Source organism: Salvelinus sp. IW2-2015, linkage group LG20, assembly GCF_002910315.2.
Source record: "Salvelinus sp. IW2-2015 linkage group LG20, ASM291031v2, whole genome shotgun sequence".
Taxonomy (NCBI): Eukaryota; Metazoa; Chordata; class Actinopteri; order Salmoniformes; family Salmonidae; genus Salvelinus; species Salvelinus sp. IW2-2015.
In genome coordinates this window covers 11,751,389-11,776,341 of record NC_036860.1, presented here as the reverse complement: position 1 = coordinate 11,776,341, position 24,953 = coordinate 11,751,389, and the positions used below count along the sequence as shown (strand labels likewise).

Here is a 24,953-nt window from a genome sequence, read left to right as displayed (position 1 = left end):
TACAAATATGTTTCCCATGCCAATAAAGCCCCTTAAATTGAATTTAATTAAATTGAATTGAGAGAGAGAGAGAGAGTCATTTTCAATTTTCTTTGTGGAATTAGATTCTGGATATTTACTTGTTTTATTTGTTATACTGTACATACGGATGTAGGATCTTAGTTTGATCACTCTTTTGCTTCTAAGAATTTGCAAACTTGAAGTGTATTTGAGTTTAAAAAAGGCTTCTAAAGTTTGTAATTTCCACTTTGAAATGTAAGACTTGATTTGCATCAATGAGAAATGTATCAGCCCCTACAAAAATGGCCATTAATTATAATCCACACAATAATTCACATTTCCAGTTGCTGCATGATTATTTTCGTGCWGTAACAAACTAAGATCAAATTAAGATCTGTTTACCAGTTTTTGATTAGTATTTGTAGCTAATCTTATTGTTGTCGATGTTGTTTTCATTGCTTTTATGTGTATCACTTTGCTTTGGCAACATTGCATTTTAATTTTAGAGAGAGAGAGGCTGACTCAGGATTCTCCCCCTCCCCTTCCCTCCCTCTCTCTCTCTCCTTTCTCTCTCTCTCCTCAGTTGATCGACACCACTTGCAAAGATTTCTACGAGAGGTAAGTTACAGTAGCATGCTTTACTATCAATCACATTATCTGTCATTCTGCGGTAGCTTCTGCACAATGCCAAGAGTGCACGTCTCACGCAGTTCCGCATCTTTAATTTGGCTACATTAAACGTAATGTCTAACTGATGGGCGTCGTCAGAATTTGCAGAGAGGAAGATAGAGCAGCAGCAGAGGGCTGGTGAAGTTGCATATCAGCCGCCGCAGCTAGTTTCAATAGTTGGCTGCCTCTCTACAGGACCATACAGGCATGGCCGTAATTACACACGAGGACAGGGAGTTGCGTACTGTTTTTTAGGAACTCAGTCAGGGTCTCAAATTACTGTTGAGAGTTAGAATAGTGAATAGACGAGGTGCAATTTCGAAATTTAGTCGTGCATCCGCAGTTTTCCTCTTGCTATATGTCACTCACTGACAGTCACTCAATTAGCCCATGTCATAAAACATTTTTGGATTAGTCTAGGGTATAATTACACTCCTCGCCTCCTTCTCAAAACCCATTGGAGGAGAAGGTCAGAGGGGAGGGATCTCTGKCTTTCTCAGGCAATGGGTTTCGGGAAGGAGAGAGGACGCGAGGGGTGTGCAATTGAGATTCTACCTAGTTAGTCAAGCCAGCTATCTACATTTGTAGTAATCGGGGCCGAATTACTGACAGGTAAACGCTGGGCACGAGCCCAGGGGCCSTGACCTCCAATTGGCCCCCATTGATTTTGATTGTCACTCTCACATAAGTCATGGCAAAATAGGTAGAATTGCATGGAATTAGCTTTAAAACGGCAAAAATGTATGGTAAAACATGTAGAATACKTCCCTCTGTATGTATTAAACTATAGTTTGTTATCCAGGTGCTGAGTTAATGTGTAGCGGCTAATTGTATAGCTAATAGGCTATGTGTTTGTAGGTCGACTGAGGTACATGAAGCTACAGGATGGTAGGGGTCATTTTTGCTTGTTTTTGCTGTTTTCTAAATAGCATTTTAGACTTTTTAAATAGTATAGAAATGCAGTAAATGAGCTTCAACGGCTTAATATTTTCAAAATTTCACAGTATTTTTCCTGTTTCACCCTTTCCTGTTTCATTATATATATAAAAACAGGGAAATATAATTTTGGACTGCACTGGGCCTTTAAAAATGCACTATGCAGAAACCGCTCCGCCATTTCCTGGTTGCTAAAATTCTAATAGTTCGCCTCATTTCAGTTTATGTGACAAAACAAGCAAGTATAGTGTAGAGAATCATTGTACCATTTAAACCACTGTGAAATACACTATATACACAAAAGTATGTGGAGATCCCTTCAAATGAGTGGTTTCGGCTATTTCAGCCACACCCGTTAATGACAGGTGTATAAAATTGAGCACACAGCCATGCAATCTTCATAGACAAACATTTGCAGTAGAATGGCTTTACCGAAGAGCTCAGTGACTTTCAACATTGCACCGTCATAGGATGCCACCTTTCCAAACAAGTTCCAAACTGCATCTGGAAGCAATGTCAGCACAAGAACTGTTCGTCGGGAGCTTCATGAAATGGGTTTCCATGTCCTAGCAGCATCACACAAGCCTAAGATCACCATGCGTAATGCCAAGCATCAGCTGGAGTGGTGTAAAGATCGCCGCCATTGGACTCTGGAGCAGCGGAAACGCGTTCTCTGGAGTGACGAATCACGCTTCACCATCTGGCAGTCCGACAGACGAATCTGGGTTTGACGGATGCCAGGAAAATGCTTCCTACCCCAATGCATGGTGCCCACTGTAAAGTTTGGTGGAGGAGGAATAATGGTCTGGGTCTGTTTTTCATGGTTCGGGCTAGGCCCCTTAGCTCCAGTGAAGGGAAATATTAACGCTACAGCATACAATGACATTCTAGACGATTCTGTGCTTCCAACTTTGTGGCAACAGTTTGGGGAAGGCCCTTTCCTGTTTCAGCATGACAATGCCCCCGTGCACAAAGCGAAGTCCATGCAGAAATGGTTTGTCGAGATTGGTGTGGAAGAACTTGACAGGCCTGCAAAGAACCCTGAACTCAACCCCATCGAACACATTTGYGATGAATTGGAACTCCAACTGCGAGCCAGGCCTAATCGCCCAACATCAGTGCCCGACCTCACTAATGCTCTTGTGGCTGAATGGAAGCAAGTCCCTGCAGCAATGTTCCCACATCTAGTGGAAAGCCTTCCCAGAAGAGTGGAGGCTGTTATAGCAGCAAAGGGGATACCAACTCCATATTAATGCCCATGATTTTGGAATGAGATGTTCGACGAGCAGGTATCCAATTCATTTTGGTAATGTAAGGTAAGGCCATATATGTCCATATTACTTTTCCGTATGGAGCATCTTGCTCCGAGATCCTAATGTACATGATTTATCTAATGCAGATTAGTCTACTGATGCATTCCACTGGCTTTATTAACATGTTCTCTAGTCTAGCACACCACCATATCATATAGCTTTAAACCCAGACTGTACCATGTCATATGCCAAGTCAAACTTGATTAACCATGCTTGTGTTACCAACCCCTTGGTCCAGGACTGCAGGCCAGCTTTGCTGTAYTGTATGGATATTAACTCAAACAATGTGTGCTGGATCAGCTGAATCCTGATTCATGAAGTCAGCCTTTAAGCTCTGTTTGCTCTAGAGATCTACCCAGTGTGCATCCCAAATGGCACCCTTTTCCCATAGAGCACAACTTTTTTGACCAGGGCCCGAAGTACTGCACTATGCAGGGTATAGGGTGCAATTTGGGATGGCGTATAAATGTCCATCTTCTAAACTGTCAAATGTAACTCTGTGGCACAACTGTCAACTAAAGAGGCTGAACAATTTAAAGCACTCCTTTTCTATCAAATTAATGTAGTTATTTCTGACCCTTCGGTAGTAACGAAACATTTGGCACATAGCTAGCCTGTACAATCAAAAAATGATCAAGATACTGTACCTCAGTACACTTCACAAGTTTACATGGTTCACATGTTTCGCGGAGATGAAGCATTTCCTTCTACAGACAACTATGCTGTGTCCCGTGCATATGACCGTCAACTTTGATTGGATTTTGAATGGACAATCCCAGAAAAAGACCTTCAAGATCATTCAGATGTCTGCAGATCATGGACACTTATTCCAGGGACATTATGGAAGAAGCTATAGCATTGCTATACTTTTGGTTTGTGGATGAGAGTCACACTAGTGTTTCTTCCGTGGATTTTCATTGGACCATTGGCCCTATGTTCTGTCACTGCAATGAGCTATGGATCTAAAATGGCACCTTAGTATAACAGCTGTGTTGCACTGTCTGTCTGAGACTAAAGGGCTGGCATCATTGAAAATGACCAATAATGGTCATGGTTTGAATCGAAGCTGCAGACAACAACAGTGGTTGCTGTCTCATGGAGAGTTCATAGCTGGCTCGTGTTCATCATTCCTAAACCTTCCCTGCTCCCCTCTATGCAAATGTATGGTATGTTTTCTCTGGATCCAAAATCCTCTTTTTCCCACTCTCCTGGAACAGCAGTGGGACACGTAATAATTCAGTTACTAAGCAGACTCTGATATTATAGATGTTTTTTTCCCATCTTATTCATGTGGATATTCATTAAACCACTATAGCAGGGGGTTCCCAAACTTCTTTTTGCCCACGACCACATTTTGATATCTGAAAATTATTGCAACCCCAACCATGTGAAAAAAATTAATGTAATTAACAGCCAATGTTTACTTTGTTAATTGGGGCTATGGCAGTCCATTGTAAAACATTCTAACTGTATTTCTGGCTGTGTTCTCGAATCACAATCACATACTTTTAATGTGGGGCTATGACAGTCAATTGCAAATTAGTCTGACATCATTTCTCTTATCTCACCACCCCTAATTAGCTTGATCCATGTCGCGTCGGAGCTTCTCAAAGTCAGGGGGTGTGGTGTACAGTGCGCACCTCATCTCTCCTGTCACATCCAACCTGGATCAAATGTATTTTCTTCTACTACAGACGAGAGCACTGAATGAGCGTACCATGAGTTTTAATATTCGGAGGGAGTATTCAGTATTCCCTTTGAGTCAAACCAAAACTCCTCCATAGTGACCCGTGAATGCCTTGTCTACAGCATTCAGTCACATGACAGCTCGATCAGCTGCTCAATTTCACTTACTGGCATGTCAACTAAACCAAGGTCACAGTTATATCAGCAAAATCCATTTGGTCACTCATCTGTAGAAATGTTTTGTATTTCCCCTCCATGCTTGCGTTCAGTTCGTTCAGTTTCACAAATATGTCTGTTACATAGGCAAGGAGAGAAATTTAAATTGTCATTACACAGAAAGATTTACTTCCATTGCGAATGACAACAGTTCCTCTCTCAATTCAAAAAAATCTTTRCAACACTCCCCCTCGATAACCAACAAGCCTCAGTGTGAAATAGAACATTGTCATGCTCTGATCCCATATCTCCACAAAGTTTTGCAAACAGGCGTGTGCAATGTAGTTTGCAATCAAAGTCACCTGCTGCTTAAATCTCTGAGTTCTGCGCTCAGCTCTTTTGCCACAAGTTGCTCTCGGTGTACCCGTTATAGCTCAGTGGGTGTATCATACAATGCATCCATATGGCAGAGGGAGAAACATGTATAAATCTTGTTATGGATAGGGGTCAGCATTTTCACGTTTGGATGAAAAGCGTGCACAGAGTAAACTGCCTGCTACTCAGGCCCAGTTGCTAATATATGCATATTGTTAGTATATTTGGATAGAAAACAATCTGAAGTTTCTAAAACTGTTTGAATGATGTCTGTGAGTATAACAGAACTCATGGCAGGCAAAAACCTGAGAAAAAATCCAACCAGGAAGTGGGAAATCTGAGGTTGGTCGTTTTTCAACTCATTCCCTATTGAAGATTCAGTGGGATATGGGTCATGTTGCACTTCCTAAGACTTCCACTAGATGTCAACAGTCTTTAGAACCCTGTCTGATGCTTCTACTGTGAAGTGGGGCTGAATGAGAGAGGAATGAGTCAGAGGTCTGGCAGAATGCTTTGAGCTCGTGACGCTCGTTCACGTGAGAGCGAGCTCTGTTCCATAGCTTTTCTACAGACAAAGGAATTCTCCGGTTGGAACATTATTGAAGATTTATGTTAAAAACATCCTAAAGATTGATTCTATACTTTGTTTGACATGTTTCTACGGACTGTAATATGACTTTTCGTCTGAACTTTTGCCTGGACCTGCCCGTGCGTCGTGGGTTTAGATTGTGTACTGAACGCTCTAACAACAAGGAGGAATTTGGACATAAATGATGGACTTTATGGAACAAATCAAACATTTATTGTGGAACTGAGATTCCTGGGAGTGCATTCTGACGAAGATCATCTAAGGTAAGTGAATTTTTATAATGCTATTTCTGACTTATGTTGACTCCAACATGGCGGATATGTTCTTGGGTTGTGTTGTTTTCTGAGGGCCGTACTCAGATTATTGCATGGTTTGCTTTTTCCGTAAAGTTTTTTTGAAATCTGACACAGCGGTTGCATTAAGGAGAAGTATATCTTTAAATCTGTGAATAACACTTGTATCTTTTATTTATGTTTATTATGAGTATTTCTGTGATTTGATGTGGCTCTGTGCAAATTCACGGGATGTTTTGGAGGCAAAGCCAAATGTAAACTGAGGTTTTTGGATAAAAATATGAACTTGATCGAACAAATCATACATGTATTGTGTAACATGTTGTCCCAGGAGTGTCATCTGATGAAGAATATCAAAGGTTAGTGATTAATTCTATCAATATTTCTGCTTTTTGTGACTCCTCTCTTTGGTTGAAAAATCGCTGTATGCTTTCTGTGACTAGTTGCTGACCTAACATAATGATATGTTCTGCTTTCGCCGAAAAGCTTTTTTGAAATCGGACACTGTGGTTGGATTAACGAGAATTTTATCTTTAAAATGGTGTCTAATACTTGTATGTTTGAGAAAATTGAATTATGAGATTTCTGTTGATTGAATTTGGCGCCCTGCAATTTCATTGGCTGTTGGCGAGGGGGCTCCGCTAGACAGGATAACTAGAGTGCAGAGGCCTGCACGCCATCCCGTGATAGATGGAGCCCCATCTGTGCAAAATCCCACTATTCAATCCCATGGAATCTCTTTTCCGTCAATATAGCCACGCAGCACACTAATCATCCCCTGTGCCGTTTCATGCTCGGGAATACTGAGACAGAACAGTATGTCCTCATGAAAAGCATCCGACGACATGTAGCGAACAAAGGTCAATGCATGGGCATCTCGGCCCTCACAGCTAACATCCATTTGGAGAGAATAAAGTTGTTCAGTCAGTTTCCTTTTGATTGATAGCTATAGCATCAATTCTTAGTTTCACTGTGTTATCTGACAAAGGTATTGTTTTCACCATATCAATTGAGGCCGGCAATGTCAAAGTCTCTGCAATAGTGTGTGGTTTCACAGGTTAGCAGGCTTAGCCAATCACCATGGGAATGATTCAAGTGCAGTGGTCAAGTGCGGCCTTTTCCCACTATCTAAGGGCACTCTCTGGTTGAATTGTGACTTTTAGATTTGAATAATTTTCATTTAGATTTTTAAGGTTAACCAAATTACAATGATTTTGAGAGACTATATAATATATATACAGTACCAGTCAAAAGTTTGGACACACCTACTCATTCAAGGGTTTTTCTATATTTGTACTATTTTCTACATTGTAGAATAATAGTGAAGACATCAAAACTATTAAATAACACATATGGCATCATGTAGTAACCAAAAAAGTGTTAAATAAATGTAATATATATCATATTTGAGATTCTTCAAAGTAGCCACCCTTTGCCTTGATGACAGCTTTGCACACTCTTGGCATTCAACCAGCTTCATGAGGTAGTCACCTGGAATGCATTTCAATTAAAAGGTATGCGTTGTTAAAAGTTAATTTGTGGAATTTCTTTCCTTCTTAATGTGTTTGAGCCAATCAGTGGTGTTACAAGGTGTCACGTTCCTGACCTGTTTTATGTTTATTTTGTATGTGTTTAGTTGGTCAGGGCGTGAGTTGGGGTGGGCATTCTATGTTTTGTGTTTCTATGTTTAGGTCACTTGTAATTAGCCTTATATGGTTCTCAATCAGAGACAGGTGTTTGACGTTTTCCTCTGATTGAGAACCATATATAGGTTGGCTGTTCACACTGTTTGTTTGTGGGTGATTGTCTTCCGTGTCTATGTCTGCGCACCACACGGGACTAACGTTTGTTCGTTCGTTTGATGTAGTCTGTTCCTGTTCGTGAGTTCTTCGTGTAGTTATGTAAGTTCCATGTTCAGGTCTGTCTACGTCGTTTTGTTATTTTGTAATTTTCCAAGTGTTTTTTCGTSTTCGTCTTCGTCTTTAAATAAATTTCAATATGTCATCACACCTCGCTGCARRTTGGTCGAATCCTTGCTCCTCCTCTTCGGATGAAGAGGAGGAGGAGAACCGTTACAGAATCACCCACCAACCTAGGACCAAGCGGCGGGGGAGAGCTCAACAGCGAAACCAGGACTCGTGGACTTGGGAGCAGATATTGAATGGAGAAGGACCCTGGGCTAAGGCAGGAGACGATCGGGCCTAGGTAAAGAGGAGGCAGCTAAAGCAGGAGCGGTGGTTTGAGGAGGCAGCTAGGAGACGTGGCTGGAAGCCCGAAAAGCCTGTGAGTAAACCCCAAACATTTTGGGGGGGGGCTAGAAGGGAGAGTGGCGAAGTCAGGTAGGAGACCTGCGCCCACTCCCTGTACTTACGTGGAGCGAGAGTAGGGCAGACACCGTGTTACGCAGTAGAGCGCACGGTGTCTCCTGTACGGTGGCATAGCCGGTGCGGGTTATTCATCCCCGCACTGGTAGGGCTAGATTGGGCATTGAGCCAGTGTCATGAAGCCGGCTCAACGCGTCTGGTCTCAGTGCGTCTCCTCGGGCGGCATACATGGCCCATCCTTACGCATGGTGTCCCGGTTCGCCTACATAGCCCGGTGCGGGTTATTCCACCTCCCGCACTGGTCAGGCAACGGGGAGCATTCAGCCAGGTAAGGTTGGGCAGGCTCAATGCTCAAGGAGCCAGTAGCCTGCACGGTCCGGTATTTCTGGCGCCACTTTCCGCCCCAGCCCAGTACACCAGTGCCTACACCAGCCCCAGGCTTCCAGTGCGTTTCAGAGCCCTGTTCCTCCTCCACGCATCTCCCTATGGGCGTGTCTCCAGCTCAGTGCTCCAGTTCGGCCACGCACCAGGCCTACAGTGCGCTCAGTCGGCTAGAGTCTGTAGTCTCCCCAGCGCGTCTGAGCATCCGTCTCCCCAGCGCCATCTGAGCCATCCGTCTCCCCAGCGCGCATCTGAGCATCGTTCTGCCCAGTGCGTCTGAGCCATCCGTCTGTCGAGCCATTAGAGCCGCCGTCTGTCCAGAGCCGTCAGAGCCGTCGTCAGTCAGGACCGCTAGAGCCATCGTCAGTCAGATCGCCAGAGCGCAACCAGACAGGATCTGCCAGAGCCGCCAACCAGACAGGATTGCAGCCCCACAGACGATGCAGAGCGCAACCAGACAGATCTGCCAGACCGCAACCAGACAGATCTGCCAGAGCGCCAGCCAGAGCCAGAGCGCAGCGAGCATGAGAGCCGAGCCGTCAGCGAGCCAGATGCCAGAGCCGTCAGCGAGCCATGAGCAGCCAGAGCCGTCGCGAGCCATGAGCAGCCAGAGCGTCAGCGAGCCATGAGCGTGAGCCGTCATCCCAGCCAGGATCTGCCAGACCAGCCAGCATCGCCAGAGCCAGCCAGCCAGGATCCGCCAGAGCCAGCCAGCCAGGATCCGCCAGAGCAGCCAGCCAGGATCCGCCAGAGCCAGCCAGCCAGGATCCGCCAGAGCCAGCAGGATCGCCAGAGCCAGCCAGCCAGGATCCGCCTCATTCGGTGTTGCCCCTCATTCCGGTGCTGCCCTTAATTTTAGGTGGGTTTAGTTGGAGGTGGGCATTGTGAGGGGATAAAGAAGCGGGGATGTATTATGGTGGGAAGGGAACCACGCCCAGAGCCTGAGCCACCACCGTGGACAGATGCCCACCAGACCCTCCCTAGACTTTTGGTGGTGCGTCCGGAGTTCTCCCCTTGAGGGGGGGTTCTGTCACGTTCCTGACCTGTTTTATGTTTATTTGTATGTGTTTAGTTGGTCAGGGCGTGAGTTGGGTGGGCATTCTATGTTTGTGTTTCTATGTTTAGGTCACTTGTAATTAGCCTTATATGGTTCTCAATCAGAGACAGGTGTTGGACGTTTTCTCGATTGAGAACCATATATAGGTTGGCTGTTCACACTGTTGTTTGTGGGTGATTGTCTTCCGTGTTGTGTCTGCGCACCCACAGGGACTGTAGCGTTTGTTCGTTGTTTGATGTAGTCTGTTCTGTTCGTGAGTTTCGTGTAGTTATGTAAGTTCCTGTTCAGGTCTGTCTACGTGTTTGTTATTTTGTAATTTTCAAGTGTTTTTCGTCTTCGTCTTCGTCTTTAAATAAATTTCAATATGTCATCACACCTCGCTGCACCTTGGTCGAATCCTTGCTCCTCCTCTTCGGATGAGAGGAGGAGGAGAACCGTTACAGAATCACCCAACCTAGGACCAAGCGGCGGGGGAGAGCTAACAGCGAAACCAGGACTCGTGGACTTGGAGCAGATATTGAATGGAGAAGGACCCTGGGCTAGGGCAGGAGAGAATCGCGTTCAGGTTAAGAGAGGGAGGCAGCTAAAGCCCAGGAGCGGTGGTTTGAGGAGGCAGCTAGGAGACGTGGCTGGAAGCCCGAAAAGCCTGTGAGTAAACCCCAAAACTTTCTTGGGGGGGGGGGGCTAGAAGGGAGAGTGGCGAAGTCAGGTAGGAGACCTGCGCCCACTCCCTGTACTTACCGTGGAGAGCGAGAGTACGGGCAGACACCGTGTTACGCAGTAGAGCGCACGGTGTCTCCTGTACGTGTGCATAGCCCGGTGCGGGTTATTCCACCGTTACACAAGGTAGGGGTAGTATACAGAAGATAGCCCTATTTGGAAACAGACCAAGTCCATATTATGGCAAGAACAGCTCAAATAAGCAAAGCGAAATGACAGTCCATCATTACTTTAAGAGATGAAGGTCAGTCAATCTGGAAAATTTCAAGACCTTTGAAACTTTCTTCAAGTCCAGTCGCAAAACCCATCATGAGATGGTTTGGGATGAGTTGGACCACAGAGTGAAGGAAAAGTAGCCAACAAGTGCTCAGCATATGTGGGAACTCCTTCAGGACTGTTGGAAAAGCATTCCAGGTGAAGCTGGTTGAGATAATGCCAAGGGTGTGCAAAGCTATCATCAAGGCAAAGGGTGGCTACTTCGAAGAATCTCAGTTATAAGATATATTTTGATTTGTATAACACTTTTTTGGTACTACATGATTCAATATGTGTTATTTCATAGTTGTGATGTCTTCACTATACAATGTAGAAAATTGTAACAATATAGAAAAACCCTTGAGTAAGTAGGTGTGTCCAAACTTTGATTTTTACTGTGTATATATTTACAGTGGAAGTCAGAAGTTTACATACACTTAGGTTGGAGTCATTAAAACTTGTTTATCAACCACTCCACCAATGTCTTGTGAACAAACTATAGTTTTGACAAGTCGGTTAGGACATCTACTTTGTGCATGACACAAGTAATTTTTCCAACAATTGTTTACGCACAGATTATTTCACTTATAATTCACTGTATCACAATTCTAGTGGGTCAAAAGTTTACATACACTAAGTTGACAGTGCCTTTAAACAGCTTTGAAAATTCCAGAAAATGATGTAATGGCTTTAGAAGCTTCTGATAGGCTAATTGACATCATTTGAATCAATTGGAGTTGTACCTGTGGATGTATTTCGAAGCCTACCTTCAAAGTCAGTGCCTCTTTGCTTGACATCATGGGAAAATCTAAAGAAATCAGCCAAGACCTCAGAAAAATAATTGTAGACCTCCACGAGTCTGGTTCATCCTTGGGAGCAATTTCCAAATGCCTGAAGGTACCACGTTCATATGTACAAACAATAGTACGCAAGTATAAACACCATGGGACCATGCAGCCATCATACCGCTCAGGAAGGAGACGCGTTCTGTCTCCTACAGATTAATGTACTTTGGTGCGAAAAGTGCAAATCAATCCCAGAACAACAGCAAAGGACCTTGTGAAGATGCTGGAGGAAACAAAGTATCTATATCCACAGTAAAACAAGTTCTATATCAACATAACCTGAAAGGCCGCTCAGCAAAGAAGAAGCCACTGCTCCAAAACCGCCATTAAAAAAAGACAGACGACTGGTTGCAACTGCACATGGAGACAGAGATCGTTCTTTTTTWAATTTTACCCCCTTTTCTCCCCAGTTTTCGTGGTATCCAATTGCTAGTAATTACTATCTTGTCTCATCGCTACAACTCCCGTACGGGCTCGGGAGAGACGAAGGTCGAAAGCCATGTGTCCTCCAAAACACAACCCAACCAAGCCACACTGCTTCTTAACACAGCGCGCCTCCAACCCGGAAGCTAGCCGCACCAATGTGTCGGAGAAAACACCGTGCACCTGGCTCCCTTGGTTAGCGCGCACTGCGCCCGGCCCGCCACAGGAGTCGCTGGTGCGCGATGAGACAAGGATATCCCTACCGGCCAAACCCTCCCTAACCCGGACGACGCTAGGCCAATTGTGCGTCGCCCCACGGACATCCCGGTCGCGGCTGGCTGCGACAGAGCCTGGGCGCAAACCCAGAGTGTCTGGTGGCGCAGCTAGCGATGCAGTGCCCTAGACCACTGCGCCACCCGGGAGGCCCAAATATCGTTCTTTTTGGAGAAATATCTTCTGGTCTAATGAAACAAAAATAGAACTGTTTGACCATAATGACCATTGTTATGTTTGGAGGAAAAAGGGGGAGGCTTGCAAGCCAAAGAACACCATCCCAACCGTGAAGCACGGGGGTGGCAGCATCATGTTGTGGGGGTGCTTTGCTGCAGGAGGGACTGGTGCACTTCACAAAATAGATGGCATCAAGAGGAAATAAATGATGTGGATATTTTGAAGCAACATCTCCAGACATCAGTCAGGAAGTTAAAGCTTGGTCGCAAATGGGTCTTCCAAATGGACAATGACCCCAAGCATACTTCCAAAGTTGTGTCAAAATGGCTCGAGGACAACAAAGTCAAGGTTTTGGAGTGGCCTTCATAAAGCCCTGACCTCAATTCTATAGAAAATATGTGGGCAGAACTGAAAAAGCGTGTGCGTGTAAGTATGCCTACAAACCTGATTCAGTTACACCAGCTCTGTCAGGAGGAATGGGATGATATTCACCCAACTTACCATGGGAAGCTTGTGGATGGCCACCCGAAACGTTTGACCCAAGTTAAACAATTTAAAGGCAACGCTGCCAAATACTAATTGAGTGTATGTAAACTTCTGACCCACTGGGAATGTGATGAAATAAATAAATGCTGAAATAAATCATTCTCTCAACTATTATTCTGACATTTCACGTTCTTTAAATATAAATTGGTGATCCTAACTGACCTAAGACAGGGAATTTTTAGGATTAAATGTCAGGAATGTGAAAAACTGAGTTTAAATGTATTTGGCTAAGGTGTATGTAAACTTCCGACTTCAACCGATATATATATATATATATATATACTGCTCAAAAAAATAAAGGGAACACTTAAACAACACAATGTAACTCCAAGTCAATCACACTTCTGTGAAATCAAACTGTCCACTTAGGAAGCAACACTGATTGACAATAAATTTCACATGCTGTTGTGCAAAAGGAATAGACAACAGGTGGAAATTATAGGCAATTAGCAAGACACCCCCAATAAAGGAGTGGTTCTGCAGGTGGTGACCACAGACCACTTCTCAGTTCCTATGCTTCCTGGCTGATGTTTTGGTCACTTTTGAATGCTGGCGGTGCTTTCACTCTAGTGGTAGCATGAGACGAGAGTCTACAACCCACACAAGTGCTCAGGTAGTGCAGCTCATCCAGGATGGCACATCAATGCGAGCTGTGGCAAGAATGTTTGCTGTGTCTGTCAGCGTAGTGTCCAGAGCATGGAGGCGCTACCAGGAGACAGGCCAGTACATCAGGAGACGTGGTGGAGGCCGTAGGAGGGCAACAACCCAGGAGCAGGACCGCTACCTCGCCTTTGTGCAAGGAGGAGTAGGAGGAGCACTGCCAGAGCCCTGCAAAATGACCTCCAGCAGGCCACAAATGTGCATGTGTCTGCTCAAACGGTCAGAAACAGACTCCATGAGGGTGGTATGAGGGCCCGACGTCCACAGGTGGGGGTTGTGCTTAAGCCCAACACTGTGCAGGACGTTTGGCATTTGCCAGAGAACACCAAGATTGGCAAATTCGCCACTGGTGCCCTGTGCTCTCACAGATGAAAGCAGGTTCACACTGAGCACATGTGACAGACGTGACAGTCTGGAGACGCCGTGGAGAACGTTCTGCTGCCTGCAACATCCTCCAGCATGACCGGTTTGGCGGTGGGTCAGTCATGGTGTGGGGTGGCATTTCTTTGGGGGCCGCACAGCCCTCCATGTGCTCGCCAGAGGTAGCCTGACTGCCATTAGGTACCGAGATGAGACCCTCAGACCCCTTGTGATACCATATGCTGGTATGCTGGTTGGCCCTGGGTTCCTCCTAATGCAAGACAATGCTAGACCTCATGTGGCTGGAGTGTGTCAGCAGTTCCTGCAAGAGGAAGGCATTGATGCTATGGACTGGCCCGCCCGTTCCCCAGACCTGAATCCAATTGAGCACATCTGGGACATCATGTCTCGCTCCATCCACCAACGCCACGTTGCACCACAGACTCCCCAGGAGTTGGCGGATGCTTTAGTCCAGGTCTGGAGGAGATCCCTCAGGAGACCATCCGCCACCTCATCAGGAGCATGCCCAGGCGTTGTAGGGAGGTCATACAGGCACGTGGAGGCCACACACACTACTGAGCCTCATTTTGACTTGTTTTAAGGACATTACATCAAAGTTGGATCAGCCTGTAGTGTGGTTTTCCACTTTAATTTTGAGTGTGACTCCAAATCCAGACCTCCATGGGCTGATAAATTTGATTTCCATTGATAATTTTTGTGTGATTTTGTTGTCAGCACATTCAAACTATGTAAAGAAAAAAGTATTTAATAAGAATAGTTCATTCATTCAGATCTAGGATGTGTTATTTTAGTGTTCCCTTTATTTTTTTGAGCAGTGTAGTATACCCTACTCATGGGATAACATAAATACCTCTTTGTCATACTTGTTTTTTCTTCATGCTCGAGTCAATCTGTGTCGCCGAAGTTCAGCACTATAGCATGAATTAAATGTAAAAGTAATTTCCGATTCAGCCTACATATGCAGTGTTTACCGTGAATGCAGTCTCCACTCATGTGGTAACATTGCTTTTAAGTTTCTATTGCGCTACGCATTGAATCGAGCCTTTAATATTTGAGTTATGTAATAGACAACAATGTAGAATCTCATATGATACTGGAATTAAATGGTATTTCTCTCCACTATGAGTGCTTTATTTATTCTGTCAGCAGGACCAATTTACAACTGTACCTTCATGTTTATAATAACAAACACCACTGTCAATGGGACTTCGGTATAAGCCAATCTTGGATATAATACCCTCAAATAACTCTCCTTGTCCAAAGATTTACCGCATTTACAGCACAAAGGTTGTGTCTAATCTGCCTGTTGCCTTTCCTTGTCCTCTCAGGTGCAGCAACCATGTTTGACCACCTCCTCCTCCTGAGCCCCGTCCTCCTGTTCCTCCCCCTGGTCATCGCTGTCCCGTCCCCCGGAGGTGCCCCTCCTGCCCCCTGCCGCCGCTGCTGTGACGACCTGGAGCTACAGAAGGGCCCCCCAGCCCCTCAGACGGGGGACCAAAAGAGTGACCTGAACCAGATGCCTGAAGTCCGCACCTACATCAACATGACCATCCTCAAAGGTGCGCCTGGATTGTGCCTTTACACCTGCAACACACATAGCTTGATCCCAGGTCTCTTTGTGTTGTTTTGCCAACTCCTATGGTGGTTGTCATTCCAAAGACTAAACAGTTTGCCAAACATCACAAAAAGATCTGGGACCAGGCTATCCTGTACACACTGACTGAATTCCATTTGATTGGATTATGATTATGTGTATTCCAATCCAAGGCTCTACTCAATTGGACCTCTACATACCTATAGAGTTAGGCCCTGCTCGCATTTGACACATTTAAGAGACTTGGTAGGATTCTAGACACTAAGATTGGCTCGGTGTACATTTGATTCACCAGGGGAGAATGGCTGCCCCTGGACTTAACGAAGTTGTTGGGTTTCAAACGGACCTTTTCATTGAAGGAATGCTGTAAAAAAAAATCTCCAGTCAGTGGACTAGAGGCTAAAAAGTCTGCTGCTATTTCAGAACATTAACCTGGCACTGAACTTGCTTATGTGGCTGAAAACATGACCAATAACGTAACAGTTTGTGTGTGTGTGTGTGTGTGCGTGTGTGTGTGCGTGCGTGCGTGTGCTCACCAGAGAGTATGACCTGGCTTGGAAAAACATGCTGTGGCCTTCCAAAAATAAAGTAGCAGAAAAAAATACCCTGTGAAAGATAAGCATAACTCCGGAACCCTAAATTCTCATATACTGAATGGGCTACAATTATGAGAAGTCTGGAGTGACTAAGTTTACGTAACATTCCTATCTGGAGAAAATCATAAACAATCTATCTACACATAGTCTTTTATGATCCATGTTGTACTAACTTTAATCTCAACATTACCCCATTTGGACCGTTAGTCTACATTACTGTGCCATAGCTCTCTAAGGACTCATGTTCTGTATATTTTCCATCTTGCCTCACAGGGGACAAGGGAAACCGCGGGGACAGGGGGACACCTGGGAAGTCTGGTGAGGAAGGCGCTACTGGATCCCGAGGGCCCATGGGCCCCAAAGGAACCAAGGGCCAGGTGGGCCCCCCAGGGGACCCCTGCAAGACCCAGGAAGCAGCCTTCTCGGTGGGGCGTCGCAAGTCCCTCCACAGCGTGGACTACTACCAGGCCCTGGTGTTCGACACAGAGTTCGTCAACCTCCACGGCCACTTCGACATGTTCAAAGGAAAGTTCAACTGCTATGTCCCTGGGATCTACTTCTTCAATGTCAACATCCACACCTGGAACTTTAAGGAGACCTACTTGCACATAATGAGGAATGACAAGGAGCAGGCCATCGTGTACGCCCAGCCCAGCGAGAGGTCCATCATGCAGAGCCAGAGCCTTATGTTGCCCCTTGAGCTCAATGACGAGGTGTGGGTCCGGCTGTACAAGAGGGAGAGGGAGAACGCTGTGTATAGTGACGATGTGGATATCTACATCACCTTCAACGGATACCTCATCAAGTCCACCCTGGAGTGAGATGACCTGCTGGGTCGTGTTCAGTAGGCACAAAACGGAAGAAAATGCTCTAAGCAGTGTCAAACGGGGAGGTATTATCTGGACTTGTCCAGGAAGAAGTGCTTGTTTTCTTTTTCCGTTGCAAAATGTTTAAAATGTTTTGGTACGGTGTGCCCTAATGAACATGATCCCCAACTGACATGAAGGGAGGGGGCTAGAGGTCAGAGTTCAGGAGGTTCCGATTGGAAGAGGGGCCTCTTTATGCAGGGTTTTCACTGATGCACACACCTACTTTTAAGTGCCTCTATACGCTGCAAAGGGATACTGGGGGCTTGTAAGGTAATGACTCCATATACATATCCATAGACTCCTTGTCCCCTGTATTGAAAGAGCAATATTATTAGATGTATATGCTGACAAGGAGGCTGGGAGGGAAAAGACCTATGACACAAGGAATGAGATGTCCCCTTAAAAACACAAACCCCTTTATAAACATCTGGCTGTAATGGATTTCACTGTTGGTTGTTAGCTTTATTAGGAGTTGTCACAGTGAACTGACACACAAATTGAAGTGCTTTGAAGCCATTAGTGATGCAAGAAAGCCTGGTTGTCTTCCCAAACTCCCAGATTGGTGCTATGCCTTAATACTGTCATTTGTCTCAGATGTTTTGTCTGGACACTAGTCTAGTTTGTACTGTTTTTCTGTTTTTTTGTGTGTTCAGTTTCTGAGCTCTTGATCAATTTTGTCTGGTAAATCTGTTCATAAGATCCTGATATTTTCCAGCTGGATTCCAGTTGCACAGTTGTATAAATGAAAAAGACTGCATTACAGTAGGCAAATTTGATATCACAAGTCCAAATAAGAATAATATGATAATAGTTCAACAGGGATCCCTTGGTAACAGGATACAGAACATTTATTTACAGTTTGGTGCTGTTTTTGTTTGGTCTTATCTAGTCAGAACCTGATGTGGCAGACTAAGTGCCAGCTGGAATAGGGTACCATTGCACCATTCAAATAGGGTCGACATGGATCAAGTATTCAATAGCACAAAGAAGTCCTCTGAAGTAGAAAGATGAATTGATTGATTCCAACAGTTCTCTTGGCAGTATTTCCTTCAATGACAGCAGCTGAGATAAGTGTTGTGAGATTTGACGCCTTGCACATCAGGGAATTTGGATTTTTACGGAAATATCAGATGTTCCTTGTGTGATACTATTTTGCCAGGTACTCTGAAAAGTGATGGCGTGAAACCCAGTAAAACTCCAACAGTAACATTGCTTCAGGAAATAGAGCATTTCTGAGGCTAAGGTCAACACAAATCCAGTTACCAGGAGTAGCCTTTTGCTGAAATACCCTACATAATACATGGTGCTAAAACATCCTTCAATCGTTTTTTTAAAATCACACTGTAATTGCTTGCAAATGTGTGGTTTTACTGCAGGTTTATGAATGTCTGTGTGAGAGTTCGAGATGGGCTTTACAGGTATGTAAAAGGGAGGGGGGATGTTTTTTGTAAAGATTCAAAACAGGATGTCAGAGGTGCAGGTGAGTTTCCTCTAGTCAGTCATCCAGACACAGCTCAACCCTCATTTCACATGCAGAAGGGAGTCCAGAGATCAAACAAAGATAAACTGTTGATTAAGTGCAAAGATACAGAGAGTGAATGAAGGACTAAGCAAGACTTTTATATTTGGAACTGAATTGCAAATATAATTCTGTATGTGTTTAATAGTGTGACAGACAGTTGCTTTTCAATGGAATGGGGAAAAAAAGTGCAAGCTATCCAAAACCCTTCCAAGTACTTACAGTACTGTGGCCCATAAACCAATTCCTAACCATGCAGGTCAATGCTTTTAACAACAGGTGGCATCCTTCAGCCAAGTTCAAACCTCTTCTCACAGCACTTCGTTGAATGTTGTTTTTGTGTCAGAATGGGGAATGATTTGATAGGAAGTTAGCTTTGAGAAGCTGGCCATTCAGGGGTGAACTTTTAATTTAGAACGTTAGCTAGTAGACACAGGTGGTAGAGATGTAACAATTCGAGAACTATTCTTCCTTTATTCATGACAAAATGCTCCAATGAATTCAGAGCTGTTTTGCTGTTCAAGTTACTTGATCGTTTGTCTCCTTATGGTGCTAAATAATGTTTAAAAAGGTGCTACATTATATTTTGTTTTGTAATTCAAATAAATGTACATATTCTGCTTGAACATGGATGACATTTGACCAATACATATTTTACATTCACTTTGCAACCCTTTGTTAATAAAGATATTGACACATCTTTGTCTCAACCTCAAGCTTGATGGTGCCACACATCTGTCAAACAGTTGCAGTCGAGCAAGGAAAGGTACATAAGAGAAGAGGGCAACACCCATTATACATGTCTTCATAATTCAACAACCTCCATTGTTATATGACCTGTCATCTGTTCTTATGGGTGTTGAGGGATTATTGTATCCTTCTGCCAAAGGCAATAAAAATATAATGGTTGGATGGACCGGTTAGTGCGCTAGAGTGGAGTTCATGTCGGCAACCTCCCGATTCTCTATGTCACAAGAACACCCTTGAAATAACTAGGGCCTCCTTTGGACATAAACACAGCAATAACAACATATTTCATGATTGTTTTTTGATGAAGCATTATGGAGCATTCCTATCCTTTTCTATAGTTGAGTTGACTGAGACATTAGTGGTTTAAATGCAACCCGACCACACTGGGCAGGCGTTCCCTCTTCGGTCTGGTTTTCTATGTGTTGTCCCAAGGAGCATATACTTTCCTCTTGACTTAATACAAGTCTTCCGCCACACCACAACACTCACTCAGCCAAGACACACGCAATGAGCATTCCAGGGTTTTTTCTTGGTTCAATCTGCAGTGGTGGCCAGCTACACCCTGTCCTCAAACCACAGCCCATTCCACTGATGTTGTAATGGGGGCTATAAATTTGCCTAATATGTACAAACTCACTGCTTGGCAATGGCATGCTATGATATCCATCTGCCACACAGACTCCTCTCAAGCAGGACTCCACCTGACTTGATATTCTGTAGTATAGTTGGTAGAGCATGGTGTTTGCAATGCCAGGATAGTTTGTTTGATTCCCGGGACCACATACGTGAAAGGTCTTGGCCATAGTACAGTAAACTAAGTGCATGTGATAGTCAAATGTATGCTGTAACCACAAGTAGAGCTCATATACGGGTGCCAGACAGCAATTGTAGTAAGGCGACATCCCAAATGGCAGTGGTGTAAAGTACTTAAGTAAAAATACTTTAACGTAGTTTTTGGGGGGTATCTGTACTGTACTTTACTATTTACATATTTTAAATAATAATAATAATTTGAGTTTCCAAGTACTAACTAGGCCCGACGGTACAGCCACAAGCGTATTATTTTTGGGGTTTGGCAGATGCCAGGAGTACTCTAACTGCCCCAATCCATAGTGTATTCTGCAATATAAAATCCATGTGTACGTGTCATTTTTTATTTATTTATTTTTACCTTTATTTAACTAGGCAAGTTACGTCTGACGTCTAACAAAACAACTCCCACAATCTTTTTATCATGAATTTCTCTCAGCCAATCATAAGTAATTTGTTTAAGTGCTGTGCTTGTTGAATGTCCTCCCTATAAGTATGCTGAAAGTACCGGAGCCCTAGGGACCATACGTCAGGACTACCGGGCATGATAACTCCTTGCTGTCCCCAGTCCGCCTGGCCCTGCTGCTATTCCAGTTTCAACTGTTCTGCCTGCGGTTATGGAACCCCTACCTGTCCAGACCTGCTGTTTTCAATTCTTAATGATCGGCTATGAAAAGCCAACTGACATTTATTCCTGATTATTATTTGACCATGCTTGTCATTTATGAACATTTTGAAAATCTTGGCTCTCTCTAATTCTCTCCTTCTCTCTCTCTTTCTCTCTCTCGGAGGACCTGAGCCCTGGGACCGTGCGTCGGGGCTGCCGGCGTGATTGCTCCTTGCTGTCCCAGTCCACCTGGCCTTGCTGCTATTCCAGTTTCAGCTGTTCTGCCTGCGGTTATGGAACCGCCACCTGTCCCGGACCTGCTATTTTCAACTCTTGATGATCGGCTATGAAAAGCCAACTGAAAATGATTCATGATTATTATTTGACCATGCTTGTCACTTATGAACATTTTGAACATCTTGGCATAGCTCTGTATATCTCAAAACCCAGCACAGCCAGAAGAGGACTGGCCATCCCTCATTGCCTGGTTCCTCTCTAGGTTTCTTCCTAGGTTTTGGCCTTTCTAGGGAGTTTTTCCTAGCCACCGTGCTTCTACACCTGCATTGTTTGCTGTTTGGGGTTTTAGGCTGGGTGTCTGTACAGCACTTCGAGATATTAGCTGATGTACAAAGGGCTATATAAAATAAACTTGATTAATTGATTGTTGTCAATTTCTTTACAGTAAAACAGTATTGTATCTGGTCAAACACAATTTTTCTCAAAAAGTTTACTAAGGGTTGGTAACATTCTGATTGGTCAGCTATTTGAGCCAGTAAAGGGGGCTTTACTATTCTTAGGTAGCGGAATTACTTTTGCTTCCTTCGAGGCCTTAGGGCACACACTTTCTAGTAGACTTAGATTGAAGATATGGCAAATTGGAGTGGCAATATCGTCCAATATCGTCCTGAGTAATTTTCCATCCAAGTTGTCAGAACCCGGTGGCTTATCATTTTTGATAGACAACAATACTTTTTTCACTTCTTCCATACTAACTTTACGGAATTCAAAATTACAATGCTTGTATTTCATAATTTGATCAGTTATTCTTGGATGTGTAGTGTCAGCGTTTGTTGCTGTCATGCTTAAGTTTGCTAATTTTTCCAATGGTAAAAACATTAAAGTAGTTGGAAATATATGTGGGTTTTGTGATGAATGTTTTGAATTTTGAATCTGATTCAATGAATGATGGAGCTGAGTTTGCCTTTTTGGCCGAAATTTCATTTAAGGTGCTCCAAAGCTTTTTACTATCATTCTATGAATGACATCATTCATCTTTGTTTCATAGTATAGTTTCTTCTTCTTTTTATTCTGTTTAGTCACATGATTTCTCAATTTGCAGTATGTTTGCCAATTGGTTGTGCAGCCAGACTTATTTGCCATTCCTTTTGCCTCATCCCTCTAAACCATAACATTTTTAAATACCTCATAAATCCACAGGGATGTAACAGTTTGTCAATGGGTGCATGCTTATTACTAACTGTGATAAGTCATTTCATAAATGTGCCAAGTGCAGTGTCTGGTTGCTCCTCATTACATTGCACAGACCAACAAATAGTCTTTACAATACATCAACAACATAGGTGTCACGACTTCCGCCGAGGTCGGGTCCTCTCCTTGTTCGGGCGGCGCTCGGCGGTTGGCGTCGCCGGTCTTCCAGCCATCGTTGGTCAACTTTTAATTTTCCATTTGTTTTGTCTTGTTTTTCCACACACCTGGTTTCAATTCCCTCATTTACTTGTTGTGTATTTAACCCTCTGTTCCCCCCATGTCTTTGTGTGGGATTGTTTATTGTAGTGCTTGTGCACGTTCCCCGTGAGCGCACTACGGGATATTTTTGTGCCTATTTATCTTGTTGTTCTGGATGCCGTTGGATTTGCGTTAATACATCTCTGGTTATTACCCAGTTCTGCTCTCCTGCGCCTGACTTCTCTGCCGCCAATTACGCACCCCACTACAATAGGAATCACTACAAAACRTATTGTATGACCTCTTATACACTATGTTAGGCCCAGCCTTTGGAACTTTGGTTTTCGTAGATATGGCTACTATATTGTGATCACTACATCCAATGGATTTGGTTACTGCTTTAAAGAAAATGTATGCAGCATTATTAAAGATGTGACCAATACATGTTGATGATTTCATTCCTGTGCTGTTTGTAACTACCCTGGTAGGTTGACTGCAGGCACTAGTTACAGTTTGAAGTTTTTTTTGTGAGTGTGAATCCTATTGAAAGCAAGTCAATATTTGAATCAGCCAGAAAATATAAAACTGTTGATATCACATATTGTGGTCCCGTGTGGCTCAGTTGGTAGAGCATGGCGCTTGCAACGCCAGGGTTGTGGGTTCATTCCCCACGGGGGGACCAGGATGAATATGTATGAACTTTCCAATTTGTAAGTCGCTCTGGATAAGAGCGTCAGCTAAATGACTTAAATGTAAATGTAAAATCACATACATGATCAAGTATTTCACACATGTTATCCAGATACTTACTGTTAGCACTTGGTGGTCTATAGCAGCTTCTCATCAGAATGGGCTTTAGGTGAGGCAGATGAACCTGTAGCCATATTACTTCAACAGTATTTAACATGAGATCCTCTCTAAGCTTTACAGGAATGTGGTTCTCAACATAAATGGCAGCACCTCCACCTTTGGCATTTCTGTATTTTATGTAGATGTTATAACCATGTATTGCTACCACTGTATCATCAAAGCTATTATCTAAGTGAGTTTCAGAAATGGTCAGAATATAAATGTCATATGTTACTAGCAAATTATTGATTTCATGATCCTTGTTTCCTAAGCTACATATTTTAAGGTGGGCTATTTTTAGCACTTTTCTGGGATGCTTGATTGTTTTCATTGCTTTACTGGGAAGCTTAGCAGAAGTAGACATGCTTATGTTAGTTATGTAAGTGCAGGGTGAGCTACACACGGTGGACCTTCTACTAGGGCACACAGCTTCAGTTCTAACAGTATAACTCTGGTTCATAGGCACTTGATTACTACATACAATAGCTGTGGGGTCAGCAGAGGCATTCAGGGCAGTAAGAGGAACATAGATTAGGTTACTTACATTGTGTCTTCCAGTGCCCCTGGGATAATGTACATGTGCTTTGGCATTATGACAACTCAGCAACACAATGGTAGGGATTAACTGAGCTGGGATTGGGTCATTGATAAATCATTGTCTTAACGCAGCCTTATAATGCTGTGAAAGGATCCAGGAACCAAAATGATTTGGTTGGATCCCATCCTCCTTAAAAAACAAGCTTTGTTTCCAGAAGGTATCAAAATTGTCAATAAATGTTACACCCACAGAGCTGCAATAGTCTCGTAGCCAGTTATGGAGGGCTAAAAGTCTGCTGAAACATTCAATACCATGATTTAGGGAGTGTTTGTGCTACAGAATAAACACCTCCTCGCCATAAATGAACAATGACACACATAATTGAAAAGTTTCACCGAAGACCTATAAGACCTAGAGAGACATTATCAAATGTTTTGTTCAAACAGAAAAGACTGTACTGTAAATGGGATAAGGCTATGAGTAACTTGTTTTTTTCATTATTTTATTGTTCATCCTTTGTTAGGAATAACGGAGTATCAATTGTATAAGACCCAATATCCAAAGCACCCTGATAAAAATTTCATTTTAAGAATTAACATTCGGCTTTCTTCCTCAAATAATCCACCAGAAGTATTTCTTCAAATTCAGATTTTGCTTCTAGACTGCCATCTAGAGTTCAGGCATGGTATCCAGTCTTGCTTTACAATATTTTATGAAAGAAAGACCTAACCTAACCAGAGTCCCTGGCAGCGTGGTATTTCTGTCTAGACTCTAAATGTAACTTAATAATGCCTTTCCTGATAATCACTTGTTGACGTGAAACTAGTTGGTGAAACCAAAAGTGTCCTTAATACCTGTGTCTTTACATGGTCGTTGGGAAGGCACAGTGTAATTTTAGTGTAATGGAAAAAAGTGCATTGATATGTGTTGTTTTACAGGGTCAGCCATAGCAGTGCGGCACCCCCGGAGAAAATTGGTGTTAAGTGCTTCGCTCAAGTGCACATCGAAAGATTCTTCACTTGTCAGCTCTGGTATTCAAACCAGCAACCTGTAAAGACTGATGCTGGAGATGAGAA

General features: G+C 43.6%; 1 protein-coding gene across 2 annotated transcripts; it reads left to right on the top strand.

Moving 5' to 3' along the window:
- The first annotated feature begins 527 nt into the window (after window positions 1-527).
- Window positions 528-19,336, top strand: c1qtnf6a (C1q and TNF related 6a). 2 transcript variants are annotated; one of them, XM_024012488.2, is made up of 3 exons: window positions 528-618; window positions 15,388-15,618; window positions 16,523-19,336. In XM_024012488.2, the coding sequence occupies exons 2-3, from the start codon at window positions 15,399-15,401 to the stop codon at window positions 17,068-17,070; spliced, it is 768 nt and encodes a 255-aa protein (XP_023868256.1). In that variant the 5' UTR covers window positions 528-618; window positions 15,388-15,398; the 3' UTR covers window positions 17,071-19,336. The 2 variants fall into 2 exon arrangements, with proteins under 2 accessions (XP_023868256.1, XP_070305296.1); XM_070449195.1 differs by lacking the exon at window positions 528-618 and adding an exon at window positions 10,373-10,427.
- The last annotated feature ends 5,617 nt before the right edge of the window (window positions 19,337-24,953 follow it).

Excerpts from the sequence above, each read along its gene's own strand:
- c1qtnf6a (XM_024012488.2), top strand. The coding sequence starts at position 15,399 with ATGTTTGACCACCTCCTCCTCCTGAGCCCCGTCCTCCTGTTCCTCCCC. Across the intron at positions 15,619-16,522 it reads CAACATGACCATCCTCAAAG|GGGACAAGGGAAACCGCGGG; the intron begins GTGCGCCTGGAT and ends CTTGCCTCACAG.